The sequence below is a fragment of the Natrix helvetica genome, assembly GCF_964273705.1.
Source record: "Natrix helvetica genome assembly, chromosome: 3".
NCBI classification, from domain to species: Eukaryota; Metazoa; Chordata; class Lepidosauria; order Squamata; family Natricidae; genus Natrix; species Natrix helvetica.
The window spans coordinates 45,890,751-45,911,108 of NC_138549.1; the positions used below are offsets into that span (position 1 = coordinate 45,890,751).

The 20,358-nt window shown below is 42.2% G+C and overlaps 1 protein-coding gene across 2 annotated transcripts in view; it reads left to right on the forward strand.

Annotated features, from left to right (window-relative positions):
• The window catches only part of PRPS2 (phosphoribosyl pyrophosphate synthetase 2), a 36,430-nt gene extending 16,294 nt beyond the window's left edge, over positions 1-20,136 (forward strand). For both annotated transcript variants that reach the window (XM_081947666.1, XM_081947667.1), the window contains 5 exons: positions 2,165-2,263; positions 13,026-13,150; positions 14,371-14,544; positions 15,697-15,856; positions 17,940-20,136. In XM_081947666.1, coding sequence (XP_081803792.1) covers positions 2,165-2,263; positions 13,026-13,150; positions 14,371-14,544; positions 15,697-15,856; positions 17,940-18,032 — 651 coding nt within the window. In that variant the 3' untranslated portion in view covers positions 18,033-20,136. The remainder of the gene's footprint in view (positions 1-2,164; positions 2,264-13,025; positions 13,151-14,370; positions 14,545-15,696; positions 15,857-17,939) is intronic.
• The last annotated feature ends 222 nt before the right edge of the window (positions 20,137-20,358 follow it).

Genomic DNA, 20,358 nt, shown 5'->3' on the forward strand with positions numbered 1-20,358 from the left:
CGGTTATAAACATTGCCAAAACATCCGAGACTTTTTAGGTCAAACAAATTCAGTGGAGTTTTTCAAATCAAAGCTTTCTCTTTCCTTCAAAGGAACACCTGTATCAACAAAACGTTTTCACTGAGCCTTTCAATAAACAAAGCTTATAGCTTTATCAGATATTGCCAAACCTCTAGCCACTAGATGGCAGTGTTACCTCTTTTCCATCTGTTTCTTCCTCTCTCTGTAAACACCAAGTTGTGAGAGGGGAAAAAATGTGTAAAAATTACGCTCCACCCAAGTCTTACGAGGGAAGAAGCTTTTAATCCATGAATACAAAAAATGGAAAAAGTATAGAGGAAGAAGGAAAAAAAGAGACCATTCCAGTTTAAAAGTAAGAGGCATTTGTAAAAAGTCCATCCTTAGAAAACAAACCAAGTTAAGGTAGAAAAGATAACACGATAGTCTTAAACCAGGGTTAGGGTTAGCCCCTTATTTTCTTTTGTCTTCAATTTTATTTTAAATTCCAATTCTTTTGGGTTTTCCCTTCTTTAATAATAAAAAAATTTCTCACCATTTCGACACCACTCCTGTACTGCTTCTGTTTCAGAGGCTTGTCCCAACCTTCTGCAGCCATTCTGGTTGCTTCTCTTGTAGCTGGCAAAAAGAGCTTTCTCCTGGATCAATCAGGGGCTTTGCGATGCCCCTGAGATTAGCAGGACATGCTCTTCTGTATCACTGTTCCTTCAGAACAGGTTAGGTTCAAAAGGACCGTCCAGAAACAGAGATATCGACAACAATCCTGGAGCCCCAAGATTGTATGTCATGTCATTGCAACATCAAGCCCCGCCCTCTTGGTATCTTTGATTTTTTTGTAAAACAATTAATTCCCTTTTTTGCTGCCTTTGGACATCTTTGGAATGATGCATTTTAGTAATGCTTGCCCTCTGAAGCAAATGATAATTTAAAAGGATTTGGAATAGTTTTAGGGCTAATAGTCCTGAGGATTCCTGTAAAAAGTTAATTCCCTGTCCGGTATTTGTATTACTTCTACCTGTCTTTAAATTTTCTCCCTTTATTTGGATTTTGTAGTAGTAGTACTCTAGGTAAATCAGAATAACTGGTTGAAACCTTATTCTCAGAGTTGTTCTTTCAAAAAAAAAACCACAATATGCCTAATAAATCTGGTTGATGTTTGTCTTCTTTAATTGTATTTATTTGTTTGATTGTTTGTTTAATTTTTATATTGCCCATCTCCCATACAAGGTGACTCTGGGCTGCTTACAGGTTATATCTTTTCTGAGGATCAAGCTCAAGTATTACTTTGAAATAATTACTGGTCTTTTAGTTGTCTACTATTGCTTCCCTAACCATAAGCTTTAAATTGAATTTTACCATATAACTTTTGATGTAAATGACATAGCTGTTATCTCTTTAAAAAAACTGTATTGCATTTTGTTTGAATGATTATTTTTGCTTTGCTTGCTAAACTGAAATTTATGAAAGTTTTCTGCCTCATGGCTTTTTAGTATTTAAATCACTGCTTGAAATATTGCAGTTTTGTTACGTGCAATATGCCTTTTTGGTGAGCTATCATTTTTCCTTTAATTGTGGGATATTTGCATGGATTGTTCACAAATCAAATGAACTGAACAACTGTAATGCCTGGTTGAATTGTGTAGCACACTTAATTCTGAATTAAGAAGAAGCATTTTGCCTAGCCCTTCTAATTAAAGTAGTGTATGTCCAAAACTCCATAACCAAACATTTTTAAGGGACTGCAGAGTAGCTATAGAGAATGACAATCCTAGGAAAATATATGGCTGCTTTAACAAGGTGTGCAGGCAGATATCCTCAGAATTCTTTGAAGCATTTTTTCTTTGTCTTGAAGAAGTGTGCAGTTCCACTGTCCCTTACGAAGTGTCATTAAAACAAAAACAAAAAAATGGAGAACAAAGATGGGAGGGACAAGCTTGGTAGGGCCAATACTATGAAAAAATAATATTCCAGAAAAAAAACATGCCTGTTGAGTTTCAACTTGAATAGGAACATTACTGTTTGGAAAGAATGGTGCAACGTTTGATGGAATTCCTACTTGTTTTGTATAAAAATAATTTGTAGCAATAAATGTAGACTTTTAAGAATTATTTTCAAAGTTCATAAAATCCAAATTTTGTTTCTTCAGAGCAGGGCTCCCATTTCTGCAAAACTTGTTGCCAACATGTTATCAGTTGCTGGAGCAGACCACATTATCACCATGGATTTACACGCTTCCCAGATCCAGGTAAATATGAGTCAGAGACAAACAACACTTATACAAATGTACCTCCTGGTGACTTCATGGGCATCTCTGTGTAATTTTAGTGTGATGTTATATACCACAAAGATTGTAGAAAGAAGACATATAACATTCTAGGACATTAACATTTTTATCAACAACAAATTTGGAGTTTAGGAAATTACTAAACAGAACCAGCAAAAGGAAGCAAAGGAAGTTCAATATTTCTATGGTCTCCTTTAAATTAACTTTAAAAGAAGCAATTGAAGCAAGATAAATACTAGAATGACCAAAGAAGAAATATAAAGAGATTATAGACCTTCCTTACAATTCAAGTACAACTGTCAGGCTGGAAATGTATTCACCTGAGAATCATCATGTGAATGGTGGAAAAATGTCAAGTCAAAAGTTCAACAATTGAAAAACATAAATTTCAAAAAACTTTCAGTGCTAATTGGGATTTTAAAAAAAACAACACCTTGAAAACTGAAAATGCACTCCAGGCAAATGTAGAGCCAGCAAATTAAATTGGAAATCTTTCTTTTGCTTGCCATTCTGCACATTCTCTGAACTCCTATACCTGGCTCCCACAGTCCTTTACATCACAGTTCTGCAAATGCTGCCCTTTGAAAAGGATAAACTCCCAAGAATTTAGGGGATGTATAAAATAAATTGCCAGTGTGGGGACCATTCAGTGGACAAGCTGGATGATCCATAAAATGCAGGATAAAAGAAAAGGAATATTACCGTATTTTTCAGAGTATAAGATGCACCTTTTTACCTCAAAAACGAGGCTGAAAATCTAGGTGCGTCTTATACACTGAATACAGTATTTTTGCCTTCCGAAACTCCACCCCTTCTCCAAAATGGCCGTGCATAGCCTCTAGGAAGCTTTTAGAGAGCTCCTGGGGGCTGGAGAGGGCAGAAATCAGCAAAAAACGACTCTTCTTTTGCTCAATTTTACCCCAACTCCCAGGAGCACTCTGCAAGGCTATTCATGTTTTTTGGGGGGGAAACAACGGGCCTGTTTCCACGAAAAATGGGCCATTTTTGGGAGGATTGCAGAGTGCAAAAACTCCCCCTCCCCTTCAAAACCTTGCTGTGTCTTATACTCCAGTGCGTCTTATACTCCAAAAAATATGATATGTTAAAAAACAATAATTTAAAAAGGAGCCAAATCGCAAAATAACCCTGCAGAATAAACAGTTACAAACCAGAGCAACTTATACAGCCTCTTAGCTCAGGCTGAAATAGATTGTAAATCAGTACTTTGTGTCAGTAAATTGGTATTTCTTTTTAAGACCTTTGCATTCTAATCTCTGTAGACAAATCTCTGTGGAGGATTTGTCTACTTGTTTGATTTCCTTCAATGATTGGGCACAACTAGTTAGAGGTTACATTTCGGTCATAAATATATTATAGCAGTGATTTAGCCCACCTTTCCATATATGTCCAAAGGCTTTTTTGATAATAAACTATATTAGAATTTTGAAACAGAATAAAAACTAACAAAAACTAATATTTAGATTGAAAAAAGAAGAGAAAAAACAAAAATGCAGAAATCAAAAGAAAAAGATTATAAAGAAGTTACAGGTAGTCCCCGACTCACTGACCATTCAAAGTTAGAATGGCACTGAAAAAATGTGGCTTACGACCATTTTTCACAGTTACGACCTTTGGAGCATCCCCATGATCATGTGATCAAAATTCAGGTACTTGGCAACTGGTTCCTAGTCATGACCATTGTTGCATCTCAAGGCCATGACCTTTCACGGCCTTCTGACAAGCAAAGTCAATGGTGAAGCCAGTTTCACTTAACAACCATGTGACTAACTTATCAACTGCAGTGATTCATTTAACAGCTATAGCAAGAAAGGTTGTAAAATGAGGCAAGAGTCTCTTAAAAGTCACTTAACAAATGTCTGTATTAACAATAGAAATTTTGGGCTCACTTGTCATTAATCATGGACTACCTGTACTTCCAATTTTCTTTTATAGCAGTTATAAATATAAATTACCTTCTTACCCTATGGTTATACCACCGTTTTACATTTTTGTATGTTATTTTTGTTCTAATCAAAACCATATAACTAGAGTTTTCCAATATCAAATGTAGACAATATTGTATCTCTAAAGCAGTCACTTTGGCCATCTGAGCAAGTTCCATGATTGTTATCTTCATTCCTTCATTGTGGGTCAAGTCAAATCTTCCCACCTTTATGCATATAATAGTCTCACTATAGTTAAAAACAAAGATTCATGTCTAGTGGCTTATCCATTCACCACCACCATCACCCACCCACCCACCCAAAAAATCTGTGGTTTGAATTGTGTATGAAATCTTTAAAATCTTCTTTGTTATCTGTAATTGAGTCTATAATTTTCTGGCTTCTTTGGTATGTCTAGTATGCATGATGAAGTTTCCCTTGTTGGTGATATTCCCAGCATACATTTGAAGAACCTTTATATCATTCTGGACTGTTTCTCCTGTGCGCTGCTTGGAGAGTCCAAGCATGGGTTAAATTCAATCTATTTGCCCAAGGACTGAGTTGATTCTTTTAGCCACGCCTCCTCTCCTCATTGAGGACCAGTTCAAAAACTCAATCCAGCCCAGTTCGGATGTCTTTTTGGGGAGTTCCTCAGTCCTTGGACAAATAAATTGAACTCTCCAAACTTAGTTAGCATTTTTTTATTTTTGTCAACTAGATAGTTCGAGTTTGAGTTTATTAAATTTATAAACCGCCCCCTCTCCCCGCAGGGACTCGGGGCGGTGTACAGACATCGCATATAAAAACAACAAAACACAACACGAAAACCCAGACAAACAACGTAAACATACAGTCCCTTTTTGGGAGAGGGGGCGGTTTAGAAATGTGAATAAATAAATAAATAAATACAGTCTGTATATTAGCCCAAACTAATTAATAGTTAAAAACAATCTAAAACCAATTAAAACCACAAAATTTAAAATTTAAAAAGCCATCCAGGAAGGTCAGTAATAGATGTTACTTATGATTACAAATGGGCCAGGCCGGCTAGTCGGAACAGGTGGGTCTTGAGTTTCTTACGGAAGGAGCGGAGATCAACGGTAGTTCTAATATCGGGGGGGGAGGTCGTTCCAGAGGGTTGGGCCCATCACAGAGAAGGCCCTACTCCTGGGCACCGCCCGCCCGCATTGCTTAGCGGAAGGTACCTGGAGGAGTCCCTCTCTGTGAGAGCGGATTGGTCGCAGGGATGTATGGGGTAGGATGCGATCCCGCAGATAACTAGGTCCCGAGCCATGGAGCGCTTTAAAGATGACAATCAACACCTTGAAACGCACCCGAAAAGCCACAGGCAGCCAGTGCAGCTCGCGCAGGAACGGTGTTACATGGGAGTACCTAGTACTCCCCATAATTGCCCGCGCGGCTGCATTCTGAACCAGCTGGAGCCTACGGGTGCATCTCAAGGGGAGCCCCATGTAGAGAGCATTGCAGTAATCAAGACGGGAAGTCACCAGGGCCTGAGTGACTGTGCGAAGGGCGTCCCGCTCTAGTAGGGGGCGCAATTGGCGCACCAGGCGGACCTGGTGGAACGCCCCTCTAGCCACGGCTGTCACATGATCATCCAGCGTCAGCCGGGAATCTAGGAGGACGCCCAAATTGCGCGCCCTATCCACCGGGGGCAATTGTTTCCCCCCCAATGGCCAGAGATGGAACACACTGGCTAAAGCGGGGCGCAGGTAGCCACAGCCACTCCGTCTTGGAAGGGTTGAGCTTGAGTCTGTTGTCACCCATCCAGACCCGGACAGCTTCCAGACATCGGGACATCACCTCGACGGCTTCGTTGGGGTGGTTTGGGGTAGAGATGTATAGCTGAGTGTCATCTGCATACAGATGACACTCAACCCCGAAACCTCGAATGATCTCGCCCAGCGGTTTCATGTATGTGTTGAACAGGAGAGGTGAGAGGACCGACCCCTGCGGCACTCCGCACGTGAGCGGCCTCAGGGTCGACCTCTGCTCCCCTGTCAACACACATTGCGACCGACCGGAGAGGAAGGAGGAGAACCACCGCAATACGGTGCCCCTCACCCCCATCCCCTCCAGCCGACGCAATAAGATACCATGGTCGATGGTATCGAAAGCCGCTGAGAGATCTAACAGGACTAGGATGGAGGAGCAACCCCCATCTTTCGCCCTCCAGAGATCATCCACCAACGCGACCAAAGCTGACTCAGTGCTGTGACCGGGCCGGAAACCGGACTGGCGCGGGTCTAGATAAACAATTTCCTCCAGGTGTCGAGGGAACTGTTGTGCCACCACACTCTCAACAACCTTCGCTAGAAAGGGAAGGTTGGAGACAGGACGATAATTGGCTAACTCTGCTGGGTCCAGAGAAGGCCTCTTAAGTAGGGGCCTCACCACCGCCTCTTTCAAGGCGGCTGGTAGAAACCCCTCCCTCAGCGAGGCATTCACCAGTCCCAGGAGCCAGTCTCGTGTAACCTCCCAGGCTGCCAGATAGGGAAAGAAACTGTTTTTCGCTCGATCGTCCCATTGCAGGCTGAGGGAGTCCGGAGACTCTATTTAAAGGTCAGAGCTGAGAGACGTGGGCGCTTGTCCGGCGGCTGCTGGCGAGTGCAGGGGATAGCTGGAGGCTTCCTCACCCCCTCCCAGCTGTTTTGCAGCTCGAAAAATCGATCTGAGGCCTCGGCGGAGGCTCGGAATGCCGCAGACAGTTCCCGTAAGCTCCGGAAAGGCGCGGCAGCCATTTTGGACACGTTTTGGCACGTTTTCTTCTGGTGGCCGTTTTCTGCTTCGCGCCTTCTCCCTCAGCAAGTAGACGCTGCGGGGGTGGATTGGCCTTCATTGGGACGTTGGCAAGGTCTTTTCCCCCCCACCGAAGAAAGCACAAGCGGCCTGGGAGAGGTTTGACCGCTTGGGGCATTCTCCCGTCTTTTGGACACATCTGTGAGGCACGCAGTCACTAACCAGCACTCGCGCCTATCACTGGCCTACAGCTCCAGATCTGCTACCTCCTGATCAAGATTGCAGATGGCAGAGAAGTCCAAGAGAGCACCAGAAAAAGCCATGGACGCTGTGAAACACAGTAGGCCAGATCCACTGGAGGTGGAGCAGGTGAAGGGTTCCAAGGGGAAAGGAACACCAAACCCCAGAGGTGGCAAGGCCTTGTCTAAGGCCGAGGCCCGCAGACACAAGGCCCTTGAAAAAAACCTTCGATAGGGCCAGGAAATTGTTCATCTCTTCTGGGCAGCCATCCAGGGACCCCAGCCCTTCACCCCAGCCCCAAGAGGTTTTTGCCTCAGGGATCCCCAGGGCAGTGTAATTCCCCACAGGGTCTGAGGGAATATTTTCAGGCCTCTTCCCCTGTAGCCTCCCTGGGTTACCCAGAGTCCTCCTCTATCCAGGAGGAAATTTGTCCTTTTGGCTGTGATGAGCCTGAAGAGGAGCCTTTCTCCTCTGGGCCTCCCATAAGGGGAGAGTTGGAGTCACCAGGCAACCCAGTGGATGCCATTCTACCAGCCCACATTCAGAGGGCAATTGAGCAGGCTATTGAGAGGGGCATAGAGGCTGGCATTCGAAAGAAGCTCCAGGCCTCAAAAAACTCTCAAGCCAAATCTAACAAGGGGTCTGTCCCAAAGGGGCAGACTGTCGATCCTCCATCTCCAGGTACCTCTATAGTCACCGAGGCCTCTGTTCTGGACGATGATAATGCTGATGAGCAGGAATTTTCTGAGGATGAGACCCCCCTCCTGAAAAACCTGCGTTTACGGGCCTTTTCCGCCCGTCTATTTTCAAGTCAATACTACACAAGGCAGAGGCCTCGACCCAATTGGGCGTAACCACCCAAGGGTCCGCTTCCACATCGGATTCTCAGGACCCGAAGGAGGGCCTCTGATGAGACCCCCCCCTGCAGGACTTGGTTCCAGCACCAACCATGTTCCTTAACGTAATTCAGAGACAGTGGCACAGCCAGGTTCCTTGACTAACCCTAGCGGTGTAGATAAGACTCTCTACTCGGCGGAGAGTAATTGGATGATCTATTACAGTTGCCACAGGTGGACACCCCCATCATTTCTCTCACATCTAATTCAGTCCTTTCAACTGACCTCCTTGAGGGGCTCAAAGCTGAAGATAAAAAGGTAGAGAAGGCATGTCATAAAACTCACCAAGCGGCCACTTGGTCTATTAGGGCCTCATCCTCGGCTTCATTCTTCACCAGAGCCTCGCTTCTGTGGCTGAGACAGCTGAGAGCACACACCCCCATCATCGGGTTCGAGGTGGAGGCAGACCTTAATAAAATAATTGCAGTTGTGGAGTATTCGGCTGATGCTTCCTTCAATGCTGCAAAATTTGCCTCTCGTGCCCTGGCTTCTAACGTCATCTCCTGCCGCCTGCTCTGGCTTCGGCATTGGCAGGCGGACATGAAGGCAAAATGGAAATTGGCATCCGCCCCTTTTCGGGGCGGCCAACTGTTTGGGGAGCCCTTGGAGAAGTTTCTAATTGAAACCAAAGACAAAAGTAAGGTGCTTCCAACCACCTCTAAGAAGCCTGAGAAGAAAGGAAATTCCTTTTTTTGTAGGCAGCCCTTTCGAGGGTCGGATTTTTCCAACCCGGGCATCTCCTATCAGAGACCGTACTCCCAGGGAAATGACAGGGATCAGGACAGATCCACCTTCAGGGACAGGGGGCGTCAGCAACAGCAGCCTTTCCGTCGCCCCTTTCGTGGTGGTTCCAACAACCGCTCCTACTGCAGGTCCAAGTGACCACCAACAGGAGGCTCCCATAGTCGGGTGTCTCCAACTCTACGCCTCCCATTGGGAACTGATCTCCACGGACGCCTGGGTCCTCAATGCCATCAGGCAGGGCCTCACCCTGGAGTTCCTATCCTTCCCTCCCAGGACGTTTGTCAAGTGTCCCGTCCCCTCCTCTCCCCACAAAAGGGAACGCATGCAGGCCGAGATCCATCATCTAGTTCAGATAAATGCTATAGAGCCAGTCCCCATAGAGCAGGAAAGAAAGGGGTTCTATTCTGTTCCTAGTCCCCAAAAGCTCCGAGGGGTGGAGGGCCATTCTGGACCTCAAAGCTCTAAACCGGCATCTGGCCTACAAGTGTTTCAAGATGCAGTCCCTGCAGACCATCCTGGGTTGAATCAGACGAGGGGACAGGCTGACCTCAATAGACCTGAAGGAGGCGTACCTGCACATCCCCATACGCAGGTCTCACAGAAGATTCCTATGGTTTTTCTACGACGGCAGGCATTACCAATACAGAGCCCTTCCGTTTGGCCTGTTGTCAGTGACGAGGACCTTCACGAAGATTTTGGCGGTGGTGGCGGCACATCTATGCTCTCGTCCAATACAACATCTCTGCTACCTGGACAACATTTTGATTCAATCAACATCACCTGAACAGGCCATCAGAGATGTCCAGCTCACAATCTCCACTCTACAACAGCACGGTTTTTCGGTAAACCAAGAAAAGAGTCAACTGCAGCCATCCACCCGCATCCTGCATCTTGGTGCCCTCATCGACTCAGAGCGTTGCAGAGTCTTCCTCTCGCCGGATCGTCTGCGCCACCTCACAACCCGCGCCTGAGGCAAGAGGCAGACAGTGGAGCTCCATTGTCTCCCTGTCTCAGCTGCTGGGTCTCATGATCTCCTGTATCAACATAGTGCCTTGGGCTCGGCTACACGCTCGCGACCTCCAATGGCTGCTTCTCCCCATCCAAAGGGCGAAGGATAGCAACTCCCACAGGCGGATCAAAATTCCCCTGAAGGTAAAGCGGTCTCTGCGTTGGTGGGAGTCGCAAGCAGTGATGAAGGGCTGTTTCTTCAGGGAAACAGAGTGACTGGTGATCACGACCAACGTGAGTCTCCAAGGATGGGGTGCACACTTCCAAGAGCAAGTGACGCAAGGGAGATGGTCGCAAAGAGAGACAACGCAGAGCATCAACCTATTGGAGCTGCTCGTGGCCTGGCTGGTGCTACGCCACTTCCAGAAGGACATTGTGGGCCGTCACGTGTTGCTCCTCACGGACAACATAGCAACAAAGGCCCACATCAACCACCAAGGGGGCACCAAATCAAGAACTCTCATGGCGGAAGCAGAATCTCTATGGAGATGGGCGGAACATCATCTGGCTTCAATCAAGTCAGACCACATCTCCAGAGTGGACAATGTGCGAACGGACTGGCTGAGCCGGATGACCATCGACAACACGGAGTGGAGTCTCCATCCGGACTCATTCCATCAAATCACCCTCCGGTTCGGTCTTCCGGTGATCGATCTCTTTGCCAGTCCAGCAAACTTCCAGCTCCCGAGATTCTTTTCACGGTACACCACACCACAAGCGGAAAGAACAGATGCTCTTCGCTGCCGTTGGCCGAGAGGCCTCTTGTACGCCTTTCCTCTGCTCCCGCTCATCCCTCAGGTGATCCAGAAGATCCTGGACAAAGGAGCATAAGTCCTTCTCATAACTCCACATTGGCCCAGGAGATCCTGGTACGTGGATCTAGTCAGCCTCTCTGTCCGCAGGCCCTGGAAGATACCGCTGGACCTTCTGTCCCTAAGCCAGGGGGCCATAGTTCACCCGGATCCCGGCTGGCTCTAGTTAGCCGTCTGGTCCTTAAGGGGGACCTCTTGAGAAAGGACGAATTCTCTGAAAAAGTCATCTCAACCATCCAGGCATTGTGACGTCCCTCCACTACGCGCATTTATGACACCACCTGGGTCGCCTTTGACTCCTGGTGCTGTTCTCAAGGCGTGATTGCAGCTTCAGTTACCATTCCGCAGATCCTTGACTTTCTGCAACAAGGCCTGGACAAGGGCTTGGCGCCCAACACTCTTCGTCGCCAAGTAGCTGCCTTGTCCACCATCTTAACTAGACACTCCACAGTCTCCTTGGCGGAGCATCCTCAGGTCAAAAGCTTCCTAAAGGGAGCTTCCAATTTACATCCACCTGTTATTCACAGATTCTCCACATGGAACCTTCCACTCGTCCTCAGAGCACTGACCAAGACCCCGTTTGAACCTATCAGGTCCATCAGTCTCCGGCATCTGACCTTGAAAATTGTTTTCCTCATTGCCATCACATCGGCTAGGAGGGTGTCGGAGCTGGCAGCGCTCTCGGTGCGTCAGGACTTGTGCATTGTTCACACGGACTGTGTTATCTTCAGACTTGACCCGACCTTTCTGCCAAAAGTGAACTCATTGTTTCACAGGTCTCAGGAAATAGTGCTCCCTAACCTCTGTCCTCACCCTCGACATCCTAGAGTGCACACCTGGCACAAGCTAGATGTGAGGCGCACTCTCCGCAGGTACATCAAGCGGTCTGCGACCTTTCGTCGTTCCGAAGCACTATTCATTTCTTTTCAGCCAGGTTCGATGGGACGGAAGGTCTCTCCTTCCACTATAGCAAAATGGTTGAAGGCTTGCATTAAGCTGGCCTACATGCAACAGGGCAAGGCGGTACCTCCTAGGGTGACAGCTCACTCAACCAGAAGCGCTGCTACCTCAGCCGCTTGGGCGACTCAAGCCCCTGTGGAGGACTTCTGCCGAGCAGCCACTTGGACTTCTCCATCCTTGTTCATCAGACATTATCGCATTGACTCTTATGCCACAGCCGAAGCATCTTTCGGGAGGAGGGTACTGCAGCAAGTTGTAGCTAATCCACGCTCCTCGCCTGTGCCTGTTTCTCTCCCTGGGACTACATAGCTTGGGTATGTCCCATGCTTGGACTCTCCAAGCAGCACACAGCAGAATGACCGTTGGCTTACCTGAACGGTCGTCCTCTGGGCGCTGCGGGAGAGTCCAAGCCCACCCTGGGGTTTTCTCTTTCTTCTTGACTCTCTCAGACGGCTGCGAGAAGCTATAACGCAATTGGCAAGACTGACTCAGACAAGATGCACACGACTGTCACACACCATCGCCTTCGTTTTTGAACTGGTCCTCAATGAGGAGAGGAGGCGTGGCTAAAAGAATCAACTCAGTCCTTGGGCAAATAGACTGAATTTAACCCATGCTTGGACTCTCCCGCAGCGCCCAGAGAATGACCGTTCAGGTAAGCCAACAGTCATTTTCTGATGTTATGTACCAATGATACATTCTTTTATAAACATTCTCTTTAAGACTATAAGATGGACAGGCACACTTAATTCCCACCATGGAAGTGTGGATGGTAAAGGTAATGGAGATAGTAAAGTTAGAGAAATTGACTCTTAATTACAGAGAAGAATTTAACTGGTTTTGTTTTACTTGGAAACTGCTTCTGGAGTTTTTGCTCAAAATGGAAAAATGATTAAATGATATAATGAAATGATCATCATAATAATCAAAACTTGATTTTAAATTGTAATTATTATAATGATTTTATTATAGAAATAGGTTGAAACATGAAATGCACAGTAAAACAAAAGTTTGAGGCTGTTCTGTTTTTGTGTTTTAGTACACTGAAAAAAGTAAGAAGTCATCACTTTTTTCTTTCCTTTGTTCTTTTACTTTTGCTTTTCCTATATTTTTATTTTAGAATAAAATGTAATTAAAATGTATGCCAAAATAAGACTACAATATAGAATAAAGTCTAAACAGTTTTTTGAAAGTCTAAATAAATGTTTACAATTTGCCCTGCATTTGCCTAATATACACTACGGAAAACTATACCATTGCCTCTGTCTTCTGCTGTGATCCTTTAATCAGGCCAGATAAAGACAGCTGTTTACCGAATTCAATATACAACTGGTGTTTTTTTTCCCCTTGTAATATCCAGGGCTTCTTTGATATCCCTGTGGACAACCTGTATGCAGAACCAGCTGTGTTACAATGGATCAAAGAAAATATTGTGGACTGGAGAAACTGTGTTATTGTGTCTCCCGATGCAGGTGGAGCAAAAAGGTCACAGCAGTTATTGTGTGCTTATAAACATTCATTCTAAAAAGGGAAAAATGCTTTGGCATTCAATGTTTGATTAAGTTGTAGCAAACAAACCATATATGATAGAGTTCTGGGTATAAGAGATGTGGTGGCGCAGTGGTTAGAATGCAGTATTGCAGGCTAATTCTGCCAGTTCAGTTCTCACCTGCTCAAGGTTGACTCAGTCTTCCATCCTTCCAAGATCGGTAAAATGAAGACCCAGATTGTTGAGGGTAATAGGCTGACCAAACCGCTTAGAGAAGTAATGCATTGTAAAGTGGTATATAAATAAGTGCTATTGCTAGTTTAGACTTTAGGGCAAAAAAGGGCTTGGGAGCAATTTAGATGCTGCTTTGCTGCACCTAAAATGGCTACATCATATTTGTGTTTCTGCCTTTGATGTTGTAGCACAATCACAGAAAAAATGTGTGTAGTTTAAAGCAGAGGGTACCCAAGCTGTGGCCTACTCACAACCAGGCATAGCCCCACTTGTGTGAGTGTTGTAGGGGCTCGCAGCCCCACTCACACAAGCAATGAATGCTCATACTTGCCCCTCCCCCCAAACCATCCCTTCTTTCCCCCCTTGCAGGCCACCACCTGGAAAGGTTAGGGAAAGCTAGTTTAAAGAGTTGCATATTGATCCACATTGATACCCTTATGCATTCCAAAGAACCTTTTGCTCCTGGAAGCTAGCGAGTTGCATAGTACGCTTCTCGTTTGCTTCATATGTCAAAAAGCAATCTTGAGCCCCAGACTTGCAACTTTGGAAAGCTTTAAGCTATAAAGATTATTTGACTTCTTCATTTTCACTTTGTTACTGAAGTCAGTAGTAATAATAATGTAATACCCCTTTTCTAATACATAATGCCAAAGGTATTTTCAATGGTGGATTGAACTCTGGAGTTAAACTAGAAGTCACTCTTAATTTTGTGTATATGAATAGTCATATCTAGTGATCTGTTTACAAACCTTTAGCAATTATAAAATAATTAATTTGTTATCAGGATGTACGTTTTTAAAGTTAGGTAGTTTGTTTTGATGTATTGGGCTGATATAAGTATAACAGATATAAGCACATGTATTAGGAATTTAATACGGTATATAAAGGATATAAAAAAGTCGAGGATTCTTTTCAAACATTGGTTACATGCAATATTTAAACCTATTTGCTCACTCATTTTTCCTCTCTTAACACACTACAGGGTCACTTCGATTGCAGACAGGCTTAACGTGGACTTTGCTCTGATTCACAAAGAAAGAAAGAAAGCCAATGAAGTGGACCGAATGGTCTTGGTTGGGGACGTGACTGATCGTATAGCAATTCTTGTGGATGATATGGCAGACACATGTGGCACAATATGTCATGCAGCTGATAAGTAAGTTAATCCTGAGTAATATAGTCTGGTTTTTGGATGAATATGTTAGGCAAAAGGAAGCAAAGAGTTTCTGGTAAAGCGACAGTGAGTTCTAATTTAAGAAATGTGGATGCACAGAATTTTAGATTTATTATTTTTTTTTTCTTTTGTTCATCAAAAGTTAAGGAAATTCATAGGACAAAATAATTGTCTCATCTTTGTAAAATTGAATTTTCTTAGATGAAAATAAACTTTGAGTTAATCAAGTCATATAATAGTTTTTCACTGCATAGAGTCATCACACCTTTACAGTGCACATATATAGGTACTCATCAAGTGATGGCCACAATTGAGCCCAAAATTTATGTCACTAAAGGAGACATTTTTACGTTGATTTTGCCCCATTTTACGACCTTTCTTGCCACAGTTGTTAAATGAATCATTGCAGTTAAGTTAGTTAACATGGTTGTTAAATGAATCTGGCTTCCCAATTGACTTTGCTTGCTTGTCAGAAGGTGGCAAAAGGTGATCTCATGGCCCCAGGACACTGCAACTGTTATAAATATGAACCAATTGCCAAGCTTCTGAATTTTGATCATGTGACCAGAGGGATGCTGCAACAGTCATAAATATGAAAAATGGTCATAAGTCATTTTTCCCCGTGCCATTGTAACTTTAAATGGTCACTAAATGAACTTCTGTAAGTCGAGGACTACCTATAGTCAGGTATGGAAATTATTTTCATAAAGTATGCTGAGAATATCTAGTGACTCTCCAGATGCTCCAATATAGAGAACACAGTTCAAGAAGGCTCCACATTCAAGAACAGAATGTAAAAGAAGAGTGAGCAACTTGGTTTATTAAGGGATAATCTTCATTTTCTTTTATATTACTGTGATAATTTTAATGTTCACTTAAACAAGTATGGCATGTCATAGAAGTGTAATATATCATAATAATGGCATTATATAGTATAACAACAGGAAGCATTCCCAAGCAACTAAAGGAATGTTCCATCTGGTTCTTTTATCTGCCAGGGAAAAAAAGCAGGCATGTCTTTTACTATCTTATTTTTTTTAAAAAAATATTAGGGATATTTAGATTTACCTGAAACTAATATATCATTGGCTGATGTTTGTAGAAATACTTTCCCCTATCTTATGTCTTTGACAGGCTGGTTTCTGCAGGCGCAACTAAAGTTTATGCAATTCTCACTCATGGGATCTTTTCTGGCCCTGCTATTTCTCGGATCAATAATGCTGCATTTGAAGCTGTTGTTGTAACTAATACAATCCCACAGGAGGAGAAAATGAAACACTGTCCTAAGATCCAGGTACCTTTCATATTCTTTTAATACCTGGTGTGCAGTTTTTATTCGAATTTCACAGTACAAAGGAGAAAACTACTAACTGGGAATTGTATTTACTGATGTTAGGCTATGATACTTTAGACCAAAACTAGAAGATATGACCCACATACTTTCTGTGTCTTTTACAAAGAACAATAGGAATTACCAAATTGAAGCACACTTTTGTTAACATGGTGGCAGAAACACTTATTAATTTATTTTTAAAATATTTTGAAGCGGTATCCAATAAAAGATTGCCAAGCAAAGCAAACTAAATGACTTTGCACATGTAATATTTTTCAGAAATGAATTTGTTTTCCTGTTTATATTTCTAAACTGCTCGCATCACTGGGATTTAGCCACCCTCTGTTAATAGTGAAAAACTTACTTATAATCATGGGGGAATAGAGTTCGAAATATGCAGATCAATCTCCCGCTCTCCTGTTTCTCTTTGGAAACAAAATTGTAGGGTGGTAATAGATACACTACCAACTTCCATAAACAACAGTTTGCCTAAAAAAATTAAGGACAAAGTTAGTTCAGTGAAATAAGAAAATTTAAGAACAATTATTTTGGAGTCATTCTATTGCCCTCTAGTGGTTTGGCTGGATGATTGCCTTTATGCATTTTTTTCATCTTCATTAAAGACAGTTCTCACACTAAAAAATGTGCATTGAAAAGCATTTTCTACCTACAGTACGTATTTTATAAGTGCTAGTACAGGCACATGGAAGTTAAATGTTTATTTCTTAATTTATCTGTAAGCTTGTTTCTGGCTTTGCTATTTGGGTCTCAGAGGACACATTAAGTGACAACCAGTATCTTGAATTGTATCAGGCAGCTCATTAGTAATAGTTACATTGGAGCAATGATGGATAAAGATGTAAACACCCATAATTATTCATGTGGTTGAATTTTGGATCAGTTGTAGCTTCTGAATTATCTTCAAGGGTACCCCTAGGTAGCGAATATTGCAGTAATCCAGATGAGAGATGACCAAACGTGCCTATGAATAGAGCCTCCTGATCCAGGAAGGGCACAATTGACACACATGATTATTTTATATGAATGCCCACTTAGAAAAGCTTTCATCTTCTTGTTGCACAGGAGTCCTGGGGGCTCCAAATTACAAGCAAATTCTACTTTGGGAAGTGACATCATTTCAAGAACTAAAGATGATAAATCACTACAATTAATAGGTCCTTCAAGCCACTCAGTCTTGCTAAGACTTCCTTCCCATCTAGCCCCTCACAGTCTCCAGGCATTGAGATAGGACCTCCAGAGCATTGCTCGTTTAATCAAAGATTAAGGTGTAAAGCTGGTATGTGTAAACTGATATCATCTGTATTCAGATTACTTTGCCCAGCAGCCTTATGTAAATATTGAATAAAAATGGGGAGAATGCAAATCCCTGTGGGAGCACACGAAGCAAGGGTTATTATGCTGTATCTGTTCCCAGCTACCAATTTTAATTGGAAACAGTCTTGGAGGAAGGAGAACCACTGAAAAACAATATGTGCTACTCCCAACCCTTGGAGAGGATCGAAAAGAACACTGTAATTAAGAGCCATGGTGGCGAAGTGGTTAGAATGCAATACTGCAGGCTAATTCTGCTGACAGCCGACTGCTGTTCGGCAATTCGATTCTCACCAGTTGAAGGTTGACTCAGCCTTCCATCCTTCTGAAGTCGGTAAAATGAGGACTCAGATTGTTGGGGACAGTATGCTGATTTTGTAAACCGCTTAGAGGGGGCCATAAAGCACTGTGAAGCAGTATATAAGTCTAAGTGCTATTGCTATTACTAATTGATTATATTGGATTCTTGAGTGATCAGGCAGGACCAGGACATGTATACCACTGCAAGGATAGTGGTCAGTGTGGAATGATTTATGTACATACATAAAACATGCTCAACGTTTTGCACAAAAATAGGCTACTTTTTCCCACTTAAGATTCCTTGGCTTTGTTTCCTTGTCACATGAGGGTACTTATTGCTTTTTGATGTAGCATTCAAGTAGGAATCAACTTTTATGTGTGGATAATAATAAGCTGTTGCCTTTTCTTCTAGGTTATTGATATTTCTATGATTCTGGCTGAGGCAATCAGAAGAACACACAATGGTGAATCTGTATCCTACCTGTTCAGCCACGTCCCCTTATAATTTCAATCTGCATTTAGGAGCCCTACAATGAAGAACACAGTTGAATATTAAGATAATTAATATCTTCGAAAGCGTTAGATTGACTATTCATTTCCTACTTCTAACATGGACAATAAGTAAAATGAGCAACACTGTTTTTATTGGTTGAAAATCTATAAACTTTGTGCTTTAAAAGAGGACACTATAATAGTTGCCATGATTTATATTGATGAGTATATATCACATTTAAAATATCATGATATTTTCCAAAAGCCATAGTTGCATTTAAAAATCAGCTTATAGACTTCAGACATTTCAATAAATTGTTCAGGTTGATCCTTTTGTGGACAGAGATCATCTAGGCTACAAATTTTTTATGGAAATATGGTAACCATTTTACCTCTCTTGAAATTAGACTTGGAGTAATTATTAACTCCATGTCCTCTTGTCCAAATAATCTTTTGTTTCAAACTTTGTTCAAAATAATAGGATCTCAACATACAACTTTGTTTGTCTTGAGTCTCAAGTTACTGAATTGTGTTTAATATGTTTGTAACGCAAGTAAGTCAAATTAGATCACATGCTTGGTTAAGTTCTTAAGATTGAAAAATATGTAATTCTTTCAGACTATAAATACATGTATAATTAATGCTTGTTAATTAACACCATCTAGTGATTTATTCACACAAAGCTGGATTGTTATCAAAAGTCATTCCCTCCTGCACCGCAGCCTTATATGCTGTATAAAAATGGATCGCATGAACTTGCTTCTCCTGTGTTTGGACAAATTGTCAGCCAGCTTATTAAGGAAAGCAAGAGTGAATTCTGAGATGGCTCCAGCTTTGAATGCAACCTGGATAGGTGGCAGTCCATACTCCTGCTCTGTCTTGACAAGCCAGCAACAAAGTTAGGATTTTGTTGTATCCTAACAAAGTTAGGATTTTGCAGGATTTTGTATACTCCTGCTCTGCCTTGACAAGCCAGCAACAAAGTTAGGATTTTGTATCAAGTTAGGCTTGATAGTGTGTATCAAGCCAAATGAAATGCCAAATAAAAAATGAGACTGTCTTAAAGATAAATCCCAGGAGTTTCAGGAGTTTTGCCAGACACGCAAGCTCTTCTTTTCCTATTAAAAACAACAACATGATGTTAAGTTTTATTGTTTTATTCCTTATTTCCAATTAAAGGAATTTATTTGTAAAAAATATTTTGAGATATTTGTTATTAATTAAATTTTGATTCTTTAAGCGTATATTTTGTCGACCGTTCCTAACCCAAACAGAACCATTAATTTATTCATAGGAGTGTCACAAGAACTCATCTATCATTGTAAGAGGCAACATGAGTGAGAATTTCTGACAATGGCATATGAGGGCACCCTTATTCAGTGATGAAGATAAGAATTCATGCTGCTTAAACTACATTATTCAGCACTGCTACTCCAAAGCATTTACTAATGCAAGCCTATGTGTTACTTCTCAACAGCTTGTATTTTGGCCATTTGCACCCTCAGGATCTAGTCTATGCTACATCTATGCTTTGCTATATTGCATAAAAGGAGCAAATCATGATTTCATGATTCATTTTAATGATGTTTTACAACATTGAGAAATTTGATTACCTAAAACTATCCACATGCGCTGTCTTCTCTTTTAATAATGAGTTGGATATGCCAGAAAAGCCTGTATTTTTATAATAAACATTTTAACAATTAACTATTTTTAGATTGCTCCGTATTTTCCACAACAATTGCCTCAGTTGGTATTCCTATCTGTATATCAAGTGAAGTTGCATCTCTAGATAACAATATTAAAACAGTACCATCTAAAACTTGAAATTCTTGACAAATCAGAGAAGAGTTGCAAAGTTTCTTAAATTGAAATCAGTAGTGTACAATCAAAGCATTGCATTGTTCAAACTATTATGCATTGTTTTTGTTACCCTAATCTAATATTGGATACAGTATTCCTTCATTGTATCTTTATATTTGTATTTTACTGTGATTCCAAAAAAGCTGAGCCAAAGTTTGTTAATGTGTTAAGTTATAAATCGATTCTCTATTTCAAGTCCTATCAGAAAAGCCTGTTCATTGTTTCAGAATTTCTCAATAAATCTTAAAACAACATTATTCTGATTGATTGGTGGTGATATTTAGTTAATTGAGAAAGAACAAGGACATCATTCTGTGTTTAAAAAGTGGGTTGCCCAATTTCCTAGGGCTTAGATATAGCCTGAACCTGATTTATGGTCTTGCATAGAGTTAAACGGTTGGACATGTTGAGAATCAAGACTGTCAGCTGCAGAGTGAATTTCTATCATGATTTAAATCACTAGTAAAAAGGCAAGA